Consider the following 20,742-nt stretch of genomic DNA (forward strand, 5'->3'; position numbering starts at 1 on the left):
ATGATTTCATCTACCGACCCAACAATACGTTACAGCCGTGATCAGTTTTAAATTACTTATGGGAAAAATGTGCCACTTTACAGGCATACTACCTGAAATACCTGTCTTTATCACTGCAATGGCGACTTGCTCTCTGGGAACGTTGCCTCTGCACCCTGGTAGCTGCTGGATTTTCTGCCACCTCAGCTCCCGGGACGGACAGTTTCCTAGCCACATTCTCATATGCACCCCAGCTTGGTATACCTGTAAGTACCCAGAACTAACTCACTGTCTTCTCTGGTGGAATTAAGTAAATATTCTGATTAGAATTCATTCTGTTATTTCAGATACCCCCTTTTGCATCCGCCCCTGAGGAGTGTTGTTTCTTACACGAAACACTTCTGGCTTTGAATAGGATGTAGCTATCTATCATGTGTTTACATATATAATCCTACCGATTAGATTTTTATTGTCATGTGTCATTATACCAAAATTGTACATTATGTATTCTTGGTTATGTTATGTGCTTCTGTACACGCTACCTGTTTTACATGTATTTTTTATTACCACAATATACGCATGCAATATCCATTTGTCTAATTAATTTTTCACTTCACTGGCCCATTGTTTCATTCAAAGTCCCAAAATCCCCTTCTTTTTCTCTCTTGAATACGGGATGGAGATGCATCATAGATGCAATCTCATTTAAAGTTCCAAAACGCAGATCGGCGTCCCCCTCATTTTTCTAAAATTACCTGTATAGAAGACACCCGGGAGCCACAAATCTTGCTGATTGATAGGGGATCAAATACTTATTTCACTCATTAAAATGCAAATCAATTTATAACTTTTTTGAAATGCGTTTTTCTGGATTTTTTTGTTTTTTATTTTTCCCTCTCTGTCCAGCGATGTCCTCGAGTGTCTCAGCTGTCTGAGATTCTCCCTCCTGATTGGCCGAGACACAGCAACGACACCTTTGGCTGCAGCTCTGCTGTCAATCAAATTCAGCTAGCCAATCAGGGGAGAGAAGTGGCGGGGCTGGGTCGGGGTTCTGTGTCTGAATGGACACAGGGAGATGTGACTTGGCCTGGGTGCCCCCATAGCAAGCTGCTTGCTGTGAGGGCACTCAACAGGAGGGATGGGCCATGATCACAGACAAGGGACCCAAGAAGAGGAGGAAACAGGCAGCTCTGTGCAAATCCACTGCAACAGAGCAGGTAAGTATAACATGTTTGTTATTTTTATAAGAAAAAAAAATAGACTTCACAATCACTTAAGTATTGTAGAATAATTTATTGGCCAAGTTGGCCTCAGGGCCATAATGGTATTCTGCTTTTTGACTGTCCTCCATTCTCACTGTGGTCTGGACCCCAGACTTCATGCACCCACATACATTAGGAAGATGTACTCTTGAAATGTACTCTTATGCCTCGTACACACGACCGTTTTTCACGATGAGAAACTGCCATTTTTTATATTGGTCGAGACCCTAGCAGTTTTCTCGATGAAAAAACTGCCTGCAAAAAAATTGAAACCAGCTCTCTTTTTTCTCATCATGTTTCACGTCAGTCTTTTTCTTGTCACGAAAAACAGTCGTGTGTATGCTTTTCCGAGGGGAAAAAAAATGTGCATGCTCAGAATCAAGTATGAGACGGGAGCGCTCGTTCTGGTAAAAATAGCGTTCGTAATGGAGATAGCACATTCGTCATTCTGTAACGGACTGAAAAGCACAAGGCTGAAAAGCGCGAATCGTCTCTCACCAAACTTTTACTAACACGAGGATCAGCAAAATCAGCCCAAAGGGTGGCGCCATTTGAAAGGAACTTCCCCTTTATAGACCCGTCGTACGTGTTGTACGTCACTGCGCTTTAGTCTGACTTTTTTTGCATGAACGTGTGTATGCAAGTCAGGCTGGAGAGGAATCACAACGGGTTTTTGAACAAGAAAAACGATGGTGTGTACATGGCATTAGAGAAAATGCACTACAATTTCCCTTCAAAACACATCATTTACTTCAAGCTAGATAGCCAAAACAGATCTCGGATTTTTTTAAAGGATACCAAACAGACAAAGATATAAGTAATATCTTCTACTGTAAATGCTGGAAATAGATGCACTAACCTCTAAACAAAGTAACCGTAAGTAATGAAATAGGAAAACAAAAAATATATACAGTATCTAAGCTCTAATATATTTTGTAAAATTAATTTATTTTAAAAGCACTGTAACATCGTAAATATAGTTTGCCCCTGCCTCTCTGTCAACTGTGAAAATTGCATTTAACAGTTTTGTTGTAATTTTGTTACATATAATAGAATACAAACAAATGCATTTTCATATTTAAGAATGTCTGACAAAACAGACATAATTACAATGCCCATAAGCATTCACCTAAAGTCTGTGTATTAAAAAATTAACCTATAATCTGTTTTGGGGAAGCTTAGGCACTGAAATAATTAGTAAAGTTCTAATTTGTTTCAGTGCTTCAAAGGATGTACACTTTACATGTAATTCAAAGACAACTCAAGAATTCTTCACTGGAGTGTGAAATATGTGACTGTCACATAATGAAATTCAGGGTCAGTCTTTAGACTCAGCTGTGTCTACTTAAAGGGGTTGTAAAAGGCAGAAGGTTTTTTATCTTAACGCGTTACATGCATTAAGATAAAAAACCTTCTGTGTGCAGCAGCCCCCCCCCCCCCCTCGGCACTCCCTAATACTTACCTGAGCCCCATCTCTATCCAGCAATGTACACATGTTCCTCGGCTGTCTGGGACTCTCCCTCCTTATTGGCTGAGACACAGCAGCGGCGCCATCAGCTCACGCTGCTGTCAATCAAAATCAGTTGGCCAATCAAGAGAGAGAGAGAGAGGGGGCAAGGCCGAATCGCATCTCCGTGTCTGAATGGACACACCAAGCTGCAGCTCCGCTCGGGTGCCCCCATAGCAAGTTTCTTGCTGTGGGGAACAGGAGGGAGGGGCCAGCAGAGCCAAAGAGGCACTGCTGGGCACTTGGAACAGATTAATAAACACCTCAAGCATCCTCACACTGCAGTTTCTCCCTCCTCTGCTCACACGAGCAGTGTGAGGAGAGGAGAGAAGTGGACATGATGCTGGTTTCTTGACAGTGATCGATCCCTCATTGGACAGAGTGATCACATGGTAAAGGGCCGCTGGGATTGGCCCTTTGCCCTGATCCGTGACACGACGGGTCCCGAGAACCCAGAGAGCACGAATACTCCCATGTGCGTGCCCCAGAGGGCGCAATTCTGGGAGGACATCATTGTACACACTCCCAGAATTCTTCAACCGTGCTGTAGTCATCGTTCGGCTATGGCCCAGGAACATGCATCAGAGAAAAACTGTGATGGCCGTGTCCCTTGGACACAGCCAATCACAGATCATGATAAATGGCCAATCACAGCGCCCATTTACCACATGATCACCGTGTCCAATGACAGATGAACTCAAATATGAGTTCAACTTTCATTGACGGCTCTCCTTCCCTCACACAGAGAAAGTGTGTGATCTGTGTTCGGAGTGAGTTATCTATAACCTTTTGCCAATACAGTGCCTAAACAGTGCCCATCAGCATCACAGTGCCACAGTGTCATCAGTGTCACAGTGCTATCAGTGTCAACAGTGCCACAGTATCATCAGTGTCACAGTGCCATCAGTGTGTGAGTGAATATCTCCTGTGCGGTCTGAGAATAAAACTAAAACCTAGGGGGCACTGCTGCAAACACCTAAAAATCTGATCCTAAACAGAAAAAAGGGGGTAAATGAATAAATGGTGGTATATGCGCTGCAAAGAAAAGGGGAGAGATTGACGGAAAGCAAACAATATTGTATGTGTATGAAAAGTAGTGTCCGTCTATAACAATAAATGCAACGTGATGAATACTACGTGAAAGGAATGTGACCGGTTAGATGATCCAGTAGAAAAGTCTGTGTCACAATACAAATAGATAAGTGATAAATCCAGTAAACTCTGTGTCAAGTAAACAATCAATGTATACAAACTACATTAGTATAAAGCTTCATACATAACGTTATGGATAGAGCATAATTAAATGTGAAAGAAACATGACCACATAAAGATAAAAATACAAATAAAATTAAACAGGGATCCAGTAAAAAAAAAAAAGTTGCACAGTACAAAGTGGTGGAAAGTAAGTCCAACAAAAAATCCAACAATAAATACAACGTATAGAGAAAACAAACAATGCAATTAGTGAAAAAATATGTATATTAATAAATAATTATAAAACCCCTCCCCTAATATTGCAAGCTGAACCAACACAAAATCCAACTAAAAGTGAATAAAGTCCAAAAAAAGTGACAACCTTAGCCTCTACAATCCAGTAAGATTCCCTTTGGCTTATGTGTCGAATGTAATTACTCCCCCTCCAATCTCGATCAACCCTCTCTGACCCCCAGAATTTTAGACATCTAGGATCTCTATTATGGCACTGCCTAAAATGTCTAGAGACACTGTGGGTACGCAGACCCCTCTTAATGTTGTTGACATGTTCGCCAATTTGAACCCCTAAAGCTCGTGAGGTGCGGCCTATATACTGGAGCCCACAATCGCACTCCAGCATATAGACCACACCAACCGTGCCACATGTAATCAGGTTTTTAATGGTATAGGATTTTTTAGTAGAGAAGGAAGTGAAATCCTTACGTTTCTTGTTGTTAAATTTACACTTGACAGCATCCACAGGCGTAAAAACCTGTCAGAAAAGATTTTATTTATAGGCAGACCAGTGATGTTGTTAGTCCTGCCCCGCTGAGGAAGTTTGTGGAAACGTAACGCGTATGGGGAGGAGCTTTTTAGACGTCGCTCACTGCCGTCCTTTTGGAAACAAACACACAGTGTTTGTATATACCGAATTTATCGGGGTATAGCGCACTCCCGCGTATAGCGCACACCCCTAAAGTTGCCCCGAATCCTGTGGAAAAAAGTTGTTTTGTACTGCGCCGACATAAACAGAACGCAGTACACTCGTGTATTGTCGGCAATGCTCGGCTACTCTCGCGCTGACGTCCTGTACGTCCAGGACGTAAGTGCGGGAGGAGCCGAGACTGCCCGACAATACACGAGTGTACTGCGCTCGGTATATGTTGGCGCAGTATTCAAACTCGGTGCAGGAAAGCGGGTATCGGCGTATACCGCGCACCCACGATTTTGCCCTGATTTTCAGGGCAAAAAAGTGCGTGGTATACGCCGATAAATACGGTATATCCTGCCGATTTTACATGGTTAATGTGAGTAGCCTGTATTATACTCTGAATACATTTTAGTATTTAACCACTTGCCGCCCGCCAATGAAAAATTGACATTGGCAAAGTGGTTGTAAAATCCTGAGTGGACGTCCTCATATGACGTCCTCAGGAGCCCCGGGGCGCGCATCGTGGCGATCGTTGTTGCAGGGTGATCAGCCGTGTCCAATCACGGCTGATCACGATGTAAACAGGAAAAGCCGGTAATCGGCTTTTCCTCACTCGCGTCTGTCAAATGTGTCATTTGAAAAAATAAAAAAACAATAATCTGCCTGCGCTTAGGACCGTGAATTAGGCTACTGCCCCCCCCTGGAAACCAATCCCCTAAAAGGGGTAGGTGAACGTGATAGAAAGTATATAGTCCAATTGCAGCCTTGGACTGTTCTTGATGATTGCTCCACTTTTAACTGTAATTGGCATATATATATATATATATATATATATATATATATATATATATATATATATATATATATATATGTGTGTGTGTATACTATATATATATATATATATATATATATATATATATATACAATGTATGTGCTTTCATTTGTGTCATATCTTTATATAATACACTCTTCAAATGTGCTTTAAAATGTTTTTCCTTTTTATGAACAAGAAAATAATGACGTTATGCTGTGGGGCTGGTATGAAATTCTTTCCAGGGCTGGTTTTCATTCCCAGTCCGGCCCTGGCTCAGAGCCTTTGTGATACCACCTGGGGGGAAGGAGGCACGCCCTGAGGAACTCATCTCCTGCGGTGGCAGATAGGAAATGTGGATTGGGCAGACAGCGAAGGGCAGTGAGGTGGATGTCTGGGGCATAGGGACGCACGGAAGCGCTATTTTTTAAAAAGAAACAAAATGACAAATGAGATGCACATGAGGATTCCTGGAAGTAACCAAATGTAAGTTGACTCCTTGGCTCATGTATGCAACCTTGCTGCATGTTAAACCCTAAACATGGGTGTAACATGCAAAGAAAGATGAACTTATCCTTTAAATGCTTCTTATATTTAGCACAGGTTATGGTAAATAAGAAACCTATAATACTCTGATCCAAACAAATATGATGGAAAAATTAAAACCACAGATTTATGCAATTATACAGTTTGCAAAAAAGAAAGAGGGAGGTGGCAACTACACTTTATTTTCTTTTGGTTTGTGTTTTTTTTTAAGAATAACATAATTTCAGAACTAAATGAACATTCGCTTACTTACCTTCTATGTTTTTATAAGTAGTAAAGAATTTCTTTGCCATACCCTTTAACTCATTATTAGCCAAAGAGATGGAGGAGATCTTATCAGAAACTGAACTTGTGGCCAAAATCAGACCAGTTGGAAAAGCAGTCAAACAACAGCCCGATAAATCTGCAGAAAAGGGTAAAAAAGGGAGATATTGTGTCATATATATATATAAAAAAACTCTACAATCCATATTAATCAGTATAGCATTCTGGCCTTGTACTACTCAATGAAAAGAGGACCTTCATTTTCCAAAAAAGCCTTATCCCCTGCACTCCCCCACCCAGGGATATAGACCTTCTTTTTTTTTTTTTTTTACCTTTTTTTTAAATGTTTACTCCATTACATATTATATGGTGTTTTTTGCGCACTAAATGTAATTTTAGTGTATTTTTTTTCCCCATGCAAATATGCATTTAATAAACTATTGCACATATACCATGCAACATAAAAAAATTACAATGCCACAGTTGGCTTCTTCTTTTAGAAAATATACAATTGTTTGGGGGTTTAATACCCGAACCAAACTGAGAAGACTAGGAAATAAAGAGTAAAGAAAGTGATTGCATTCACTTTGATGTCAATGTTTTCTTGTATGACCAAGCTAAGCTCAGCTCATTGCAGTTTGTACTTCTTTCCGGGCAAGTGGTCTGGGTCCTAAGATAAATAAAACATTCCAAGGCCAGTTCACTACTGCTAACTTAAATTACTATTGGTATTATGTTATTATTATTGACCATTATTATCATGGAAGCCAAAATGTAACCAATGCAATAAAAATTTCCACTTTGCCACTTCTGACCATGCAACATTCTTTCAAAAGGGTATCATCCAAGTTTCTCCTTGTAAATGATTTCTGCCTTATTGGTTCCTGGCAAAGATCATTTTTGTCCTACATCTTTCGGACACCACGTTTTTCGTTTATGGCCCTCAACAGGCATGTACTGTTTTTTTTTTTTTGCAGAGATCTCTCTGATAGCCAGATGAGTTATCCACAGAGCTGTTGGAGACTTAAGACTTGATTGGTAAGGGCCTTGTGCACACTGGCCATTTAGCCCTGACATATGAGGCTCCAGTGTTTAGGTATGGATGAAGGGTACAGGCGAACTATCTAGCCCTGCTGCTAGCAGCCTGTCAAACTTTATAAGAGGCTAACAGCTACTGCGACTGGGTGTAATGTGTAATGAGCGGTACTTACAATTAATATTAGGTCATGTCCTTTGTTTAAATCCAGCAGCGGGCTGTTGTTGGGAGCGGACATATTGGGCCAGATTCACAGAGATCGGCGCATCTCTGTGCGGGTGTAGCGCATCTCATATGCGCTACGCCAACGTAACATAGAGAGGCAAGTACACTATTCACAAAGCACTTGCTCCCTAAGTTACGAGGGCATAGCGTAAATGGGCCGGCGTAAGCCCGCCTAATTCAAAGTAGGCTGGTAGTGGGCGTGTTGTATTGAAATGAATAGTGACCCCATGTAAATTAAGCGCCGAACGTACGGCGCATGCGCGCGCAAGCTCAGAATCACGTTGAATTTACGCCCTAAGATACGACGGCTCAATGGCAACGACGTGAACGTACGCCCAGCCCCATTCACGTACGACTTACGTAAACTACGTAAAAATATACACTTGTTCCGACGACCATACTTTGCATTACCTGCGCCTCATATAGCAGGGGTAACTTTACGCTGGACGTAAGCCTTACGTAAACGGCGTAGCTAAATCCGACGGGCGCAAGGACGTTCGTGAATCGGCGTACCTAGGTCATTTGCATATTCGACGTGTAAATCTATGGAAGCACCCCTTGCGGCCAGCGTAAATATGCACCCAAGATACGATGGCGTAGGAGACTTACGTTGGTCGTATCTTGGCAAATTTCAGGCATATCTAGTTTCAAGAATACGCATATAGATACGACGGCGCACATTTGGACTTACGATGGCGTATCTGGAGATACGTCATCGTAAGTCCTTTCTGAATCTGGCCCATTGGTGTTTTCTTTTTTTTATCTTGATGGGTCTACATTGCTCAAAGATGTGGATGTGTTGACGATGTATTTTTATTTTTTTAAGTAATGGACTTTGGCACAACGTTTTTTTTTTCTAATAAATATTTTTTTTAAGGTGTTTACATTTCAGTTTTTTGTAAATGGGTAACCTTTTTGTAAATGGGTAACCAGGGGTACTATATACAGTGGGCTCCATTCACAAAGAGGTATCTTACCACATCTGAGCATGCAGTAAGATACCGCACTGCATTTAAAAATAAAAAAATAGTATTCACTAAAAAAATACTACTAAAATACTGCAAGAGTTATTCTATCAAGTATTCGGGACGTGGTGGGGGGCAGGCATCATGATTAATTTTTTTATTTTATTTTTAAATAAAGGACTCTAGGTCAAAAACTGTCTAATGTCTTTTTTTACACTACACTTTTTTGGGGTGAATGAGTAGATGTACTATGTACCCCAAACTTATTATTATGGGGGGCTGGGATCAGGGGGCTCCCTTGTTAAAGGGTGCGTCCAGATTCTGATAAGCCCCTACCCGCCCGCAGACCCCAGGAAGATGCCCTTGTCCCCATCAACATGGGGCAAGGTGCTTTGGGGGGCTGGTATGGTTCAGGGGGAGGGAACTGCATGTTCGAATAAGGGACTGGAATGGATTTTTGGGCGACCCAATGCCATTTTTTATTACTTTGTTTACAAACTGAGTAAAGCAATGGGGAATGCCATTTAGCAGTAAATGGATTCTTTTCACTGCTGTAAGATATCGTACAGATGCCCCCCTTCACAGGCAGATTTTATGCTTCCCCTAAGCATGTTATTTTAAATAATTGTGCATTTTAATGTTGCCCTTTAATGTTTATCTCCACTTTTGCAGCCAAATTCAGATAACACCTATTAATAGAGAGCTTTTCATTGATGGAAGCTATAATAAATCTTCCATGAATGGAGGAGGGGGAAATGTAGCATAGTCAGCACTCTTGACAAGACTGTGATAGATCCAACTGATCACATTAACCCCACACAGCACCGAAAGATCACAGCTACGGGGGTCTGGGGGGTGGCAGAGGCCTTTGGAGTTCAACTAAGAGAGTAGCTAGCAGTGCAAAGGATATTTTACTCTGAATGCAAGTTCCAAAATTGCTAAATTTAAACATTAAAAATATTTAAATAGTGTTGCTTACTTTTTTAAGTGCTTTTTTTACTTGCATAAAATCCTACCAACTTTGGTGGGGAGCTGTGGAGTAATGTTTAACCACTTTAACCCCTGGAAGATTTGGCTGCTAAATGACCAGGCCATTTACAGCACTGCGTCGCTTTAACTGACAATTGCGACGTTGTACCCAAACAAAATTTACGTCCTTTTTTTCCCACAAATAAATAAATCATGTAGTAACTAGTTCATTGCTTGTACAGAGATATTACTTATAATAAAGCTTTGCCTATCTGTAGTCCAGGTTACCAGAAATTCCTTGAGAGGTTATTGCAGGTAAATAATTCTTTCAGTGTAGAGAATTAATGTTCACTGTTAGCATTCCTTAGCATTTGTTGCAACAAATGTATGTGTTTTATGGTAGAACAGGTGATTGGTTGCCTGATGCTGGCACTCATCTATGACTGAAATCCAATTAATGAAAGGGGTGAGCCAGGGCCAGTCAGGTCAGGGAGTAAAGGGCTAGATGATGCTGGATGTCCTCCAGGAAGGAAAAGATACAGGCTTATTTTGACTTGCTACAGCTTCTAATGCATACCGAGAGAAGGTCAGTCTGCATGGTGAAATCAAAATAGCCAGAGGCAAGTGGAATTTTCACACGGAAGTCAACAACAGCAGTCTCTGGTATTTTATTATATATTTTTACTCAAAGGAAATCTTGAAATAAGATGTCCTTTTAAGGTAGCTCAAAGTTACTTCTCAGCTGAGTGAATAAATGACATGACTAAGAAAAATCTAAGAAAGTCATTAGCAAAATTTGCATACTAGCATTCAGTTCTTGTGACAGACGACACTGTATAAAAAAACTGGATTTCCTCACAAATCTGTGAACCCCTGAATGCATTTAATTGGTGTAAACAGAGAAAGGGGTTAACTTAATTCAATTATACAAAGACCAAATGGCTCTGGGGGATCTGGAAAAATTATGGCCTGTTGCAGGTAATGACTGTTGCATGTTACAGACCTTTCCTGTGCAGTCAGGGAGGTTGAGGGTACGGATATGTTGATAAAAGAAAAGACACTAAGGTGTCAAGTGGTTCAGGATGTTTCAGGGTGCTACTCAACAATCAATCTTTTCTCTGGTATCAAGTCATATTTTAGCCCCCTTGCACACAGGGCTGTCCAGCTGCAGTGCCTTCCTTAGGGCAGCGTAGTGTGCACAGGAGGAACAGATACAGTGTCCAGTCCCACTGGACCTTTATCCCTGAATGTACATGTTTTTTTTTTTGTTTGTTTTTTTCCCCCTTCTATAGGGGATTTGAGAAGCGGCATGTATAATCTTGACGGATGGCAGATCAGGAAAAGCAGCCCCAGCTCCCCCCTTGATAGGGACCTTACGTATAGTAAGACAGACTTGATTAAAGTCAATATAGCAGTGAGAAAGAGGAGTGGAGTGTGTTGAGTGAGCTAGGTGAACGAGTGGTAAGTGAGTGAGTAAATAATTGTTTTTTATTCTCTCTCCCTATCTATCTCTCTTTGTCCACCCCCTTCCTATTTTTTTTAAATGGAGGGGGTAAAATTCTGTTCTTTCAATGCAAGAGGCCCTAATTCACCCTTTAAAAGATCTCAAATTCTAAATTAATTTCACAAACAAAAAATCGGAATTACTCTGTTTCAAGAAACACATTTTCGTTTAGATCACATCCCTAAAATAAATAATAGAAATTATGTTACTTGGATTCATGATACATTTCCCTTTTCTAAAACAAGAAGAGTATCTATTGCATTCCACAAGGATATACCCCACCAAATATTGAAAAATTGAAAAGGTAAAGATGGCAGATCCTTAATTATAAGGGTCATGCTATATGGAAAAATGTTCACAATTATAAATCTATATTTACCAAATTATGAACAAATTAAGGTTGGAATTAAATCTTTTGTGGAAGCAATGGAAAAAGCCGAAAGAACAATAATCAAGGGCAGATATTTAAATTTTATAATGGATACAAAAATAGATACAGGAGAGTCAGGACACCCACTAACACACAGCTCCTTTCTCTATCTGCAACGTAGAGAGCGTGCTGACTCTCCATAGTCCAAGGGAGGGGGCGAGCACGACACTCCACACCAGAGAGAAAGCCTTGCATTACTGTGTGGAGTTACAGACGGAAGAACAGGAAGTGAGGATTTCTCAGAAGAAATAAGGACATTTAAAAGCAAAATCTAAGGATGAGGTAAGTGAAGGAGGACTGCACTAAGGTAAAGGAAGCTATTTAGGGGGAAAAATTGTATCTTTACAACCCCTTTAATGATTGAAATTATAAATTTAGAAAATAAACACAAACAAAGCAGGGGATAAATTAGCTCTAAAAGATAAACAAATGCAGTTACAGTCTTTACTTGATAAAGAGTCCCTCATATTGAAGGATAAAAATAAAATAAAATGGTATCAACAAGGAAATAAAACAGGGTAAAAATTAGCTAGAACTATAAAAAATCAACAACCCATGACCTCCATAGTTAAAATCCTAAAAACAAACGGAGAATTGACGTATGATCCAAAGGAAATATCTAAAACTTTTCACACATATAACTCTAAACTATATAATATAAATATACAACAAGAAAACAAAGGAAAAGAAAAAAAAAGGGGAAGATATTTGTAAATATATAAAAGAGACAGCTCTACCCGTATTCTTCCGTAACAGAAGAACTGGAAAAATAAATCTCATTAGAGGAAATTCAACAAGCTATCTCCGAACTGGTCCTGGGCAAAAGCCCAGGACCAGATGGATATACTTCCAGATTTTATAAATCATTTAAAGATATACTAATACCCATCCTTAAAAAAAACATACAACTACATATCTAAAACACAAATTTTTGCACCACAAAGTATGGAAGCCCATATTACATTAATTCCAAAACCTGAGAAAGATCACACGCTATGCAATAATTACCGATCAATTTCTCTGACAAATATTGATATAAGACTATACTCTAATGCTGCGTAAACACGATAGGTTAGTCTGATGAAAACGGTCTGATGGACCGTTTTCATCAGACCATACCGATCGTGTGTGGGCCCCATCGGTTATTTATCCATAGGTTAAAAAAATAGGAACTTGTTTTAAAATTATCTGATGGATAAAAAACGATCGTCTGTGGGTACGTCCATCGGTTAAAAATCCACGCATGCTCAGAATCAAGTTGACGCATGCTTGGAAGCATTGAACTTCATTTATTTCAGCACTTCGTTGTGTTTTACGTCACCGCGTTCTGACACGATCGGTTTTTGAACGGATGGTGTGTAGGCACGACTGATCATCAGTCAGCTTCTTCGGATAACTGATGGAAAAATCCATCAGACCGTTTTCATCAGACTAGCCTATCGTGTGTACAGGGCATAAGATTATCTCTAATAGATTGACACCCATTTTACCTGAGTATATAAATCTAGATCAAACAGGTTTTACGAAAGGGCAAGAAACAAGGGATAACATTATAAAAACTTGTACATTGGTAGAATATGTTCAGATAACTGCCATCCCAACATGTCTTTTATCCATTGACGCTGAGAAAGCATTTGATAGGGTGGGATGGCAGTTCTTAGAAGAAACATTAGTTCAGATAGGAATGGGCCCAAAAATGCTTAGTAGGATTGTTATGTTGTATTATAATCCAAGGGCTAAAATAAGAACAAACAGAATGTTATCGGAGTACATAGAAATATCAAATGGAACTCGACAGGGATGTCCCTCATCCCCCTTATTATATATAATAGTAATGGAACATCTTATACAAGCAATAAGGAAAAACAAAGATATACAAGGGATTAGTATCAAAGATAAAGAATACAAAACAGCAGTATATGCAGATGATTTACTAATATATGTGACTAACCCCATTATAACAATACCAAATTTAATAAAAGAATTTAAACAATTTCGGGAATTAAGTAACTTTAAAGTTAATTATGATAAATCTGAAATGTTAAATGTGTCACTAACAGAAAAAACACAGTTATTATTGCAAAAAGACTTTCCGTTTAAATGGCAACAAGAAGCAATTAAATATTTGGAAATATATATCCTGAGAAAACTTAAATCAGCTACAAGAATTGAATTACAACGCAACCAATCCGAAAAGTAATGAAATGATTGCGAAACTATGAAAAATTAACATATTCATAGTTGGGAAGAATTAATAGAGTAAAAATGGACATATTGTCAAAATTATTATATAACTTCCAAACAGTACCCTTATGCCGCGTACACACGATCGGTTAAACCGATGAGAATGGTCTGATGGACCGTTTTCATCAGACCAAACCGATCGTGTGTAGGCCCCATCGGTTATTTATCCATAGGTTAAAAAAAAGCAATCTTGTTTTAAATTTAACCGATGGATACCTAACCGGTGGGAAAAAAAAACGATTGTTTGTAGGCACGTCCATCGGTTAAAAATCCATGCATGCTCAGAATCAAGTCGACGCATGCTTGGAAACATTGAACTTCATTTTATTCAGCACGTCGTTGTGTTTTACGTCACCGCGTTCAGACACGATCGTTTTTTTAACTGATGGTGTGTAGGCACGACTGACCATCAGTCAGCTTCATCAGTTAACCGATGAAAACGGTCCATCGGTCCGTTCTCATCGGATGGACCGATCGTGTGTACGCGGCTTGAGTCATCTCAAAAAATAATAATGAATGAAGTAAGAAAAGCAATAGGAAGCTTTATTTGGGCCAAAAAAACACCTAGAATAAAAAGAGAAATTTTAATCAGAACTAAGAAAAATAGAGGATTAGCACTACCTGACTTCTCTAAATATTTACAAGCAGCCTCCTTGACTAGGATTATAGATAGGCATCACAACATAGAGGACAAACAATGGGTTAAAATAGAAGAAGATATTATAGGAGTACAACTTAAAGCCTTTCCTTGGATAAAACCCACATTTAAGACCTGGAAATAAAAAATTAACAATATTTGTAAGAGCCACATTAAAGATATGGGACGCAATATTAAAAAGGGGGAAACTATCCACTATGATCAGACCCATGACCCCACTGTTCTCCAATCCAGAATTCCCGCCAGCTTTAGAAACCACAAAATACTTAAAATAGAATATATTGGAGAACGGGAGAATGGACCAGATCCTAGTGGATGGCAAACTGCCAAAAATGCAAAATTTAGGATCTGAACATAAACATAAATGGTTACAATATCATCAACTAAATACATACATCAAAACAAAAATAGACCTATCCTTAATAAATAGATCAAAAACGAAATTTAAACAAATATTAATAGACGAACAAAAACCAACTAAAAAACTATCTAAGATATATGATTTATTACTCCCTTCCGGGTCTCTCAGAGAGTTACGGTACGGTTGTCATCTGGTGAATAATTTTTGGAATAAAATATTTTAGATTTATCAGAAAGTATCGGTAGTAGAGAGGACTCCAAATATAGATATCTCATTGCTATCCCTAATGACAGAATCAATAAAGAGTATTAAAATTGACATTATTCACCACATGACAACGGCAGCCAGAACAATAATAGCTTTTAAGTGGAGAGAAATTAAAAGCCCCACTATAAAAGAATGTATATGTAAAATGAACAAAATACAATATATGGAAAGACAGATAAGAGAAGAAGGATATATAAAGAATCAAATGCCAGGAATATGGCAAAAATGGGATAAATTTCGGTCCTCAACAAGCATGATAGAATATCTATGTGACGGTATTACAATGATATCCCCGTCAACGTTCCATAACGAAAATCACCCCAATATTCCACGAGGAGGAATATTCCTGGAGTCGCCCCAAAAAGCCATACATGAGACAAGCTTACTGCTGGAACAACACACTTTAATGACACAACTCTCAGCTTATATGTGGTTACAACCTGTTAGGAACAATGAAATCTCCGCCACCCCTCACACAGTGGGGGTTCCCATACAGATTATAGGAGACACGTCGGAGCCGACTATGCAGAAGCATTTCTTTAGATAATGACATCAGTGGAGGTAATTACTACACTGAAGCAATCAGAATAATTAACATACCACTTATATAATCATTGTAAACAGTAAGGCCGGTCTCCTTCACACACACAATAAATCAATTACCATTTGAACTAGGGAGCTGGCTGAAGAAGGGTCATTAACATCTCAATCAGCCTGTAACACATGAACCCTTTTTACCTCTAACACACACAATATAACTAAAACAAGCAGGGAGAATTACACTGAAGCATATGCTTCACAATCTATAAATCGAAAATAACATGAAAGAAGAATAAAGAGGAAAGAAGAGGGAGATATAAAGGGGGTGTAACAGGCGCTCCGCGCGCCTGTTCCCTTTGCTAATAGACAGGCGCTTTCGGCGCCGTAATGCGTTACATGCTGGAACGTATACGGCGCTCGTGCAATGATGTCATTGCCCGGCGCCGCCCTGCGTTCCAGTGTGGAACGCAGAGGTGCGCCGCACACGGCGCCCTGTTTGAAATCAGTGCAATGCACTGCACCAGATCTCCTGCCTATAAAGGCATTCAATGGAGATACAGCCCCTCTTCTATTATTGTCAGCCGTAGATTGGCCTACGCTACAGACGTGGATGCCTTTACTCCCCAAACCGAAACAACGCTCCAGCCTCAACTACTACTTTGAATGCCATCTACAGCTACTGCAACTTGGAGCCATTGCTGGGGACAACTCTACAGACTGCCCTATTGAACATCCTTCACCACAGGATCCCTAGTACCTATACTGAAGCCTGCAAAATGGATAAGTTACATTTCTGTTACTTGTAGTGCTATAGCAATACCTGCTACATATATGCCAGCTATACAATTGCTGCTACCTATCATTTCTTCAACTGCTCAACATGGGGTCCCTTACTATATTCACCTCTCTTGTATAACAAATAGTTATTACTACAGCTCCTAGTTACCATATGGACTCTCAAAGTACCTGAGCAATATATACCTCTCATATATACCTATAGTTATACTACAGCTCTTAGTTACTATAGGTAATCTCAAAGTAAATTTAAACAAATATTAATAGACGAACAAAAACCAACTAAAAAACTATCTAAGATATATGATTTATTACTCCCTTCCGGGTCTCTCAGAGAGTTACGGTACGGTTGTCATCTGGTGAATAATTTTTGGAATAAAATATTTTAGATTTATCAGAAAGTATCGGTAGTAGAGAGGACTCCAAATATAGATATCTCATTGCTATCCCTAATGACAGAATCAATAAAGAGTATTAAAATTGACATTATTCACCACATGACAACGGCAGCCAGAACAATAATAGCTTTTAAGTGGAGAGAAATTAAAAGCCCCACTATAAAAGAATGTATATGTAAAATGAACAAAATACAATATATGGAAAGACAGATAAGAGAAGAAGGATATATAAAGAATCAAATGCCAGGAATATGGCAAAAATGGGATAAATTTCGGTCCTCAACAAGCATGATAGAATATCTATGTGACGGTATTACAATGATATCCCCGTCAACGTTCCATAACGAAAATCACCCCAATATTCCACGAGGAGGAATATTCCTGGAGTCGCCCCAAAAAGCCATACATGAGACAAGCTTACTGCTGGAACAACACACTTTAATGACACAACTCTCAGCTTATATGTGGTTACAACCTGTTAGGAACAATGAAATCTCCGCCACCCCTCACACAGTGGGGGTTCCCATACAGATTATAGGAGACACGTCGGAGCCGACTATGCAGAAGCATTTCTTTAGATAATGACATCAGTGGAGGTAATTACTACACTGAAGCAATCAGAATAATTAACATACCACTTATATAATCATTGTAAACAGTAAGGCCGGTCTCCTTCACACACACAATAAATCAATTACCATTTGAACTAGGGAGCTGGCTGAAGAAGGGTCATTAACATCTCAATCAGCCTGTAACACATGAACCCTTTTTACCTCTAACACACACAATATAACTAAAACAAGCAGGGAGAATTACACTGAAGCATATGCTTCACAATCTATAAATCGAAAATAACATGAAAGAAGAATAAAGAGGAAAGAAGAGGGAGATATAAAGGGGGTGTAACAGGCGCTCCGCGCGCCTGTTCCCTTTGCTAATAGACAGGCGCTTTCGGCGCCGTAATGCGTTACATGCTGGAACGTATACGGCGCTCGTGCAATGATGTCATTGCCCGGCGCCGCCCTGCGTTCCAGTGTGGAACGCAGAGGTGCGCCGCACACGGCGCCCTGTTTGAAATCAGTGCAATGCACTGCACCAGATCTCCTGCCTATAAAGGCATTCAATGGAGATACAGCCCCTCTTCTATTATTGTCAGCCGTAGATTGGCCTACGCTACAGACGTGGATGCCTTTACTCCCCAAACCGAAACAACGCTCCAGCCTCAACTACTACTTTGAATGCCATCTACAGCTACTGCAACTTGGAGCCATTGCTGGGGACAACTCTACAGACTGCCCTATTGAACATCCTTCACCACAGGATCCCTAGTACCTATACTGAAGCCTGCAAAATGGATAAGTTACATTTCTGTTACTTGTAGTGCTATAGCAATACCTGCTACATATATGCCAGCTATACAATTGCTGCTACCTATCATTTCTTCAACTGCTCAACATGGGGTCCCTTACTATATTCACCTCTCTTGTATAACAAATAGTTATTACTACAGCTCCTAGTTACCATATGGACTCTCAAAGTACCTGAGCAATATATACCTCTCATATATACCTATAGTTATACTACAGCTCTTAGTTACTATAGGTAATCTCAAAGTACCTGAGCTTTATTGCCTCTCATATGCAATTAATACTTGTTACTACAAATACTATATGTACTCTTAAAGTACCTGAGTTATATTGCCTTTCATATGCAATTAATACTTGTTACTACAAATACTATATGTACTTTTAAAGTACCTGAGCTATATTGCCTCTCATACGTTTCTATTAGTTGCCAGTACAACTTGTGTATTACTCCCTGGACGAGTGCGGTCCAGGGAGCACAGTTTTGGAACTCCCTGCCTCTAAAATTAAGGCTTGAGAATGATCTTTTTAAGTTCAGGAAGCTTCTAAAAACTGAGCTTTTCAGTCAAGCCTATGGAATTACATAGGTTTTTATAGTTCTTTGATCTGCTAACCATTTAAAATTTTGATCTGTTCCGCTGCCTGTGTGTTTTTTTGGTTGTTGCTGTATTGTTGTTCGCGGCGCATCGAGGCCTACGGGTAACTGACTGCGTTTTGTACTATTTTGTACTTTTAAGAATTTTAATAAATAAATACATGTACCTTCAAAGTACCTGAGCTATACTGCCTTTCATATGCAATGAATACGTGTTACTATAAATAAATTTTACTACGTGCTTGACAGACGTATAAAATACTTATAGGCCTTGACCTACTTGTTCTATATGTTCGCTCTAACTTTTCTATGCTAGGAGTCGATGCTACTTCTTAGCATCTCCCCTAGTGGCCTAAATACATCCCTATATGCCTAAGGTGATATGATGTAGAGAATCCAAACTCCTGTTGCGAGGAGTGACGCCTGGGGTCCCTTACTGATAATCACCTGCATATAGTGGTCTATTGGGATATTGACTTTGAACTATAATTTTAAACGCTATGCCTTGGTCGCATGTTGTAATGCGTCCATGCCTAGTGGCTTAACGCTTTTCTTTATGTGACACAGAGATGATGTATAGATCCCCCAAACTCCTGTTGCCAGGAGTGATGCCTGGGGCCTAATACTGAGTTGTCGCATAGAGAATCGCTTTGAGATCCTTGCTAACCGCAGTTGTGGTTCACTCCATTCACCAATGCTGTTACAGGGGGAGATAAATGTTTCTCCTTAGGATGGGGTGAATGGGTATGGAAGAGAGTAGGAATACGTAGGCGTGATTGTAGTAGTTATTTAGGATAAAGAAGCTAAAAGATAAAAATCAAGGTTCTTTTTTTTATTATTATTATTTGCATATTGTAATGAATCTTGTATAAATGTAAACATTTTGTATAAACTATTAAAAATACATTGAATGTACATAACCTAAAACACCGACCAGTACCACTCAGTAGAGTATTCAGCCCTGTTCAGCCACAGTCTGCCATTGACTTTAACAGGCTGACGCAATGGGGCTAAACGCAGTTCCTGTCCCTCTCGGGCACACTAAAACACCAGAAGGGATGCACTGCACCTGGAAAGTGTCATGTACAAGTGGCATGTAGGCTCCTCTTCTAGCAAAGCAAATAAGGCTGTTAGCCTTGCATGGGAATTTTCCCTTTGTTTTGTGAATGAGGTGACATTCTATGCATTATGGTGAAAAGCCTTGTGCTTCAGCTCCCCCCCCCCCCCCGCTAGACACCCCATTTTTCTTACCTGAGCCTGATCAGATCCGGCAATGTGCACAAGCGCAATGTGCACAGCTCAATGCCGCTGTTGCTCTCCGTATTAAACAGATTGAGAGCAGCGGGAGCCATTGGCTCCCGCTGCTGTCAATAAAATCCTGTGACATGGGAGCCTGATCAGATCCAGCAATATGCGCAAGTGCAGTGGCTCAATGCCGCTGTTGCTCTCCGCATTAAACAGATTGATAGCAGCGGGAGCCATTGGCACCCGCTGCTGTCAATCAAATCCTGTAACATGTAAAACAATTGCACAGATCAAGTAAGTATAGACATGTTTGTTATCTTTATGTAAAAAAACGAATCGAAGGTTTACAAACACTTTAAGACTAAATTAAACAAGAAACATATCAAAAGTATGTTATGGCAGTTTTAAAAATTAGACATGCATAATGCTATGTCTGTGATATCCAGTTCTTAAATATCTGAGAGCATTAATAGTAATTTTGTTCCTCTATGGATTTTTTCATAAATACCAAAGCATATCTTCAAGGCCAGTTCAGCATATTTATTACAACCCCGCTGTTTCTGCATAGCTATAGGCCAGATTGGAATAGTGTTTCTTAACCTCCTGGGCGGTGTTCCCGAGTCTGACTCGGGGTGAGATTTTTGGGCTAGGA

The 20,742-nt window shown here is 39.8% G+C and overlaps 1 protein-coding gene across 1 annotated transcript in view; it reads right to left on the reverse strand.

Annotated features, from left to right (window-relative positions):
* Positions 1-20,742, reverse strand: part of LRRC20 (leucine rich repeat containing 20) — a 241,184-nt gene that overhangs the window by 100,909 nt on the left and 119,533 nt on the right. The window contains exon 3 of the mRNA XM_040362323.1: positions 6,484-6,633. Within this exon, the coding sequence (XP_040218257.1) occupies positions 6,484-6,633 (150 nt within the window). The remainder of the gene's footprint in view (positions 1-6,483; positions 6,634-20,742) is intronic.

The sequence above is a fragment of the Rana temporaria genome, chromosome 8 (assembly GCF_905171775.1).
Source record: "Rana temporaria chromosome 8, aRanTem1.1, whole genome shotgun sequence".
Classification (NCBI taxonomy): domain Eukaryota; kingdom Metazoa; phylum Chordata; class Amphibia; order Anura; family Ranidae; genus Rana; species Rana temporaria.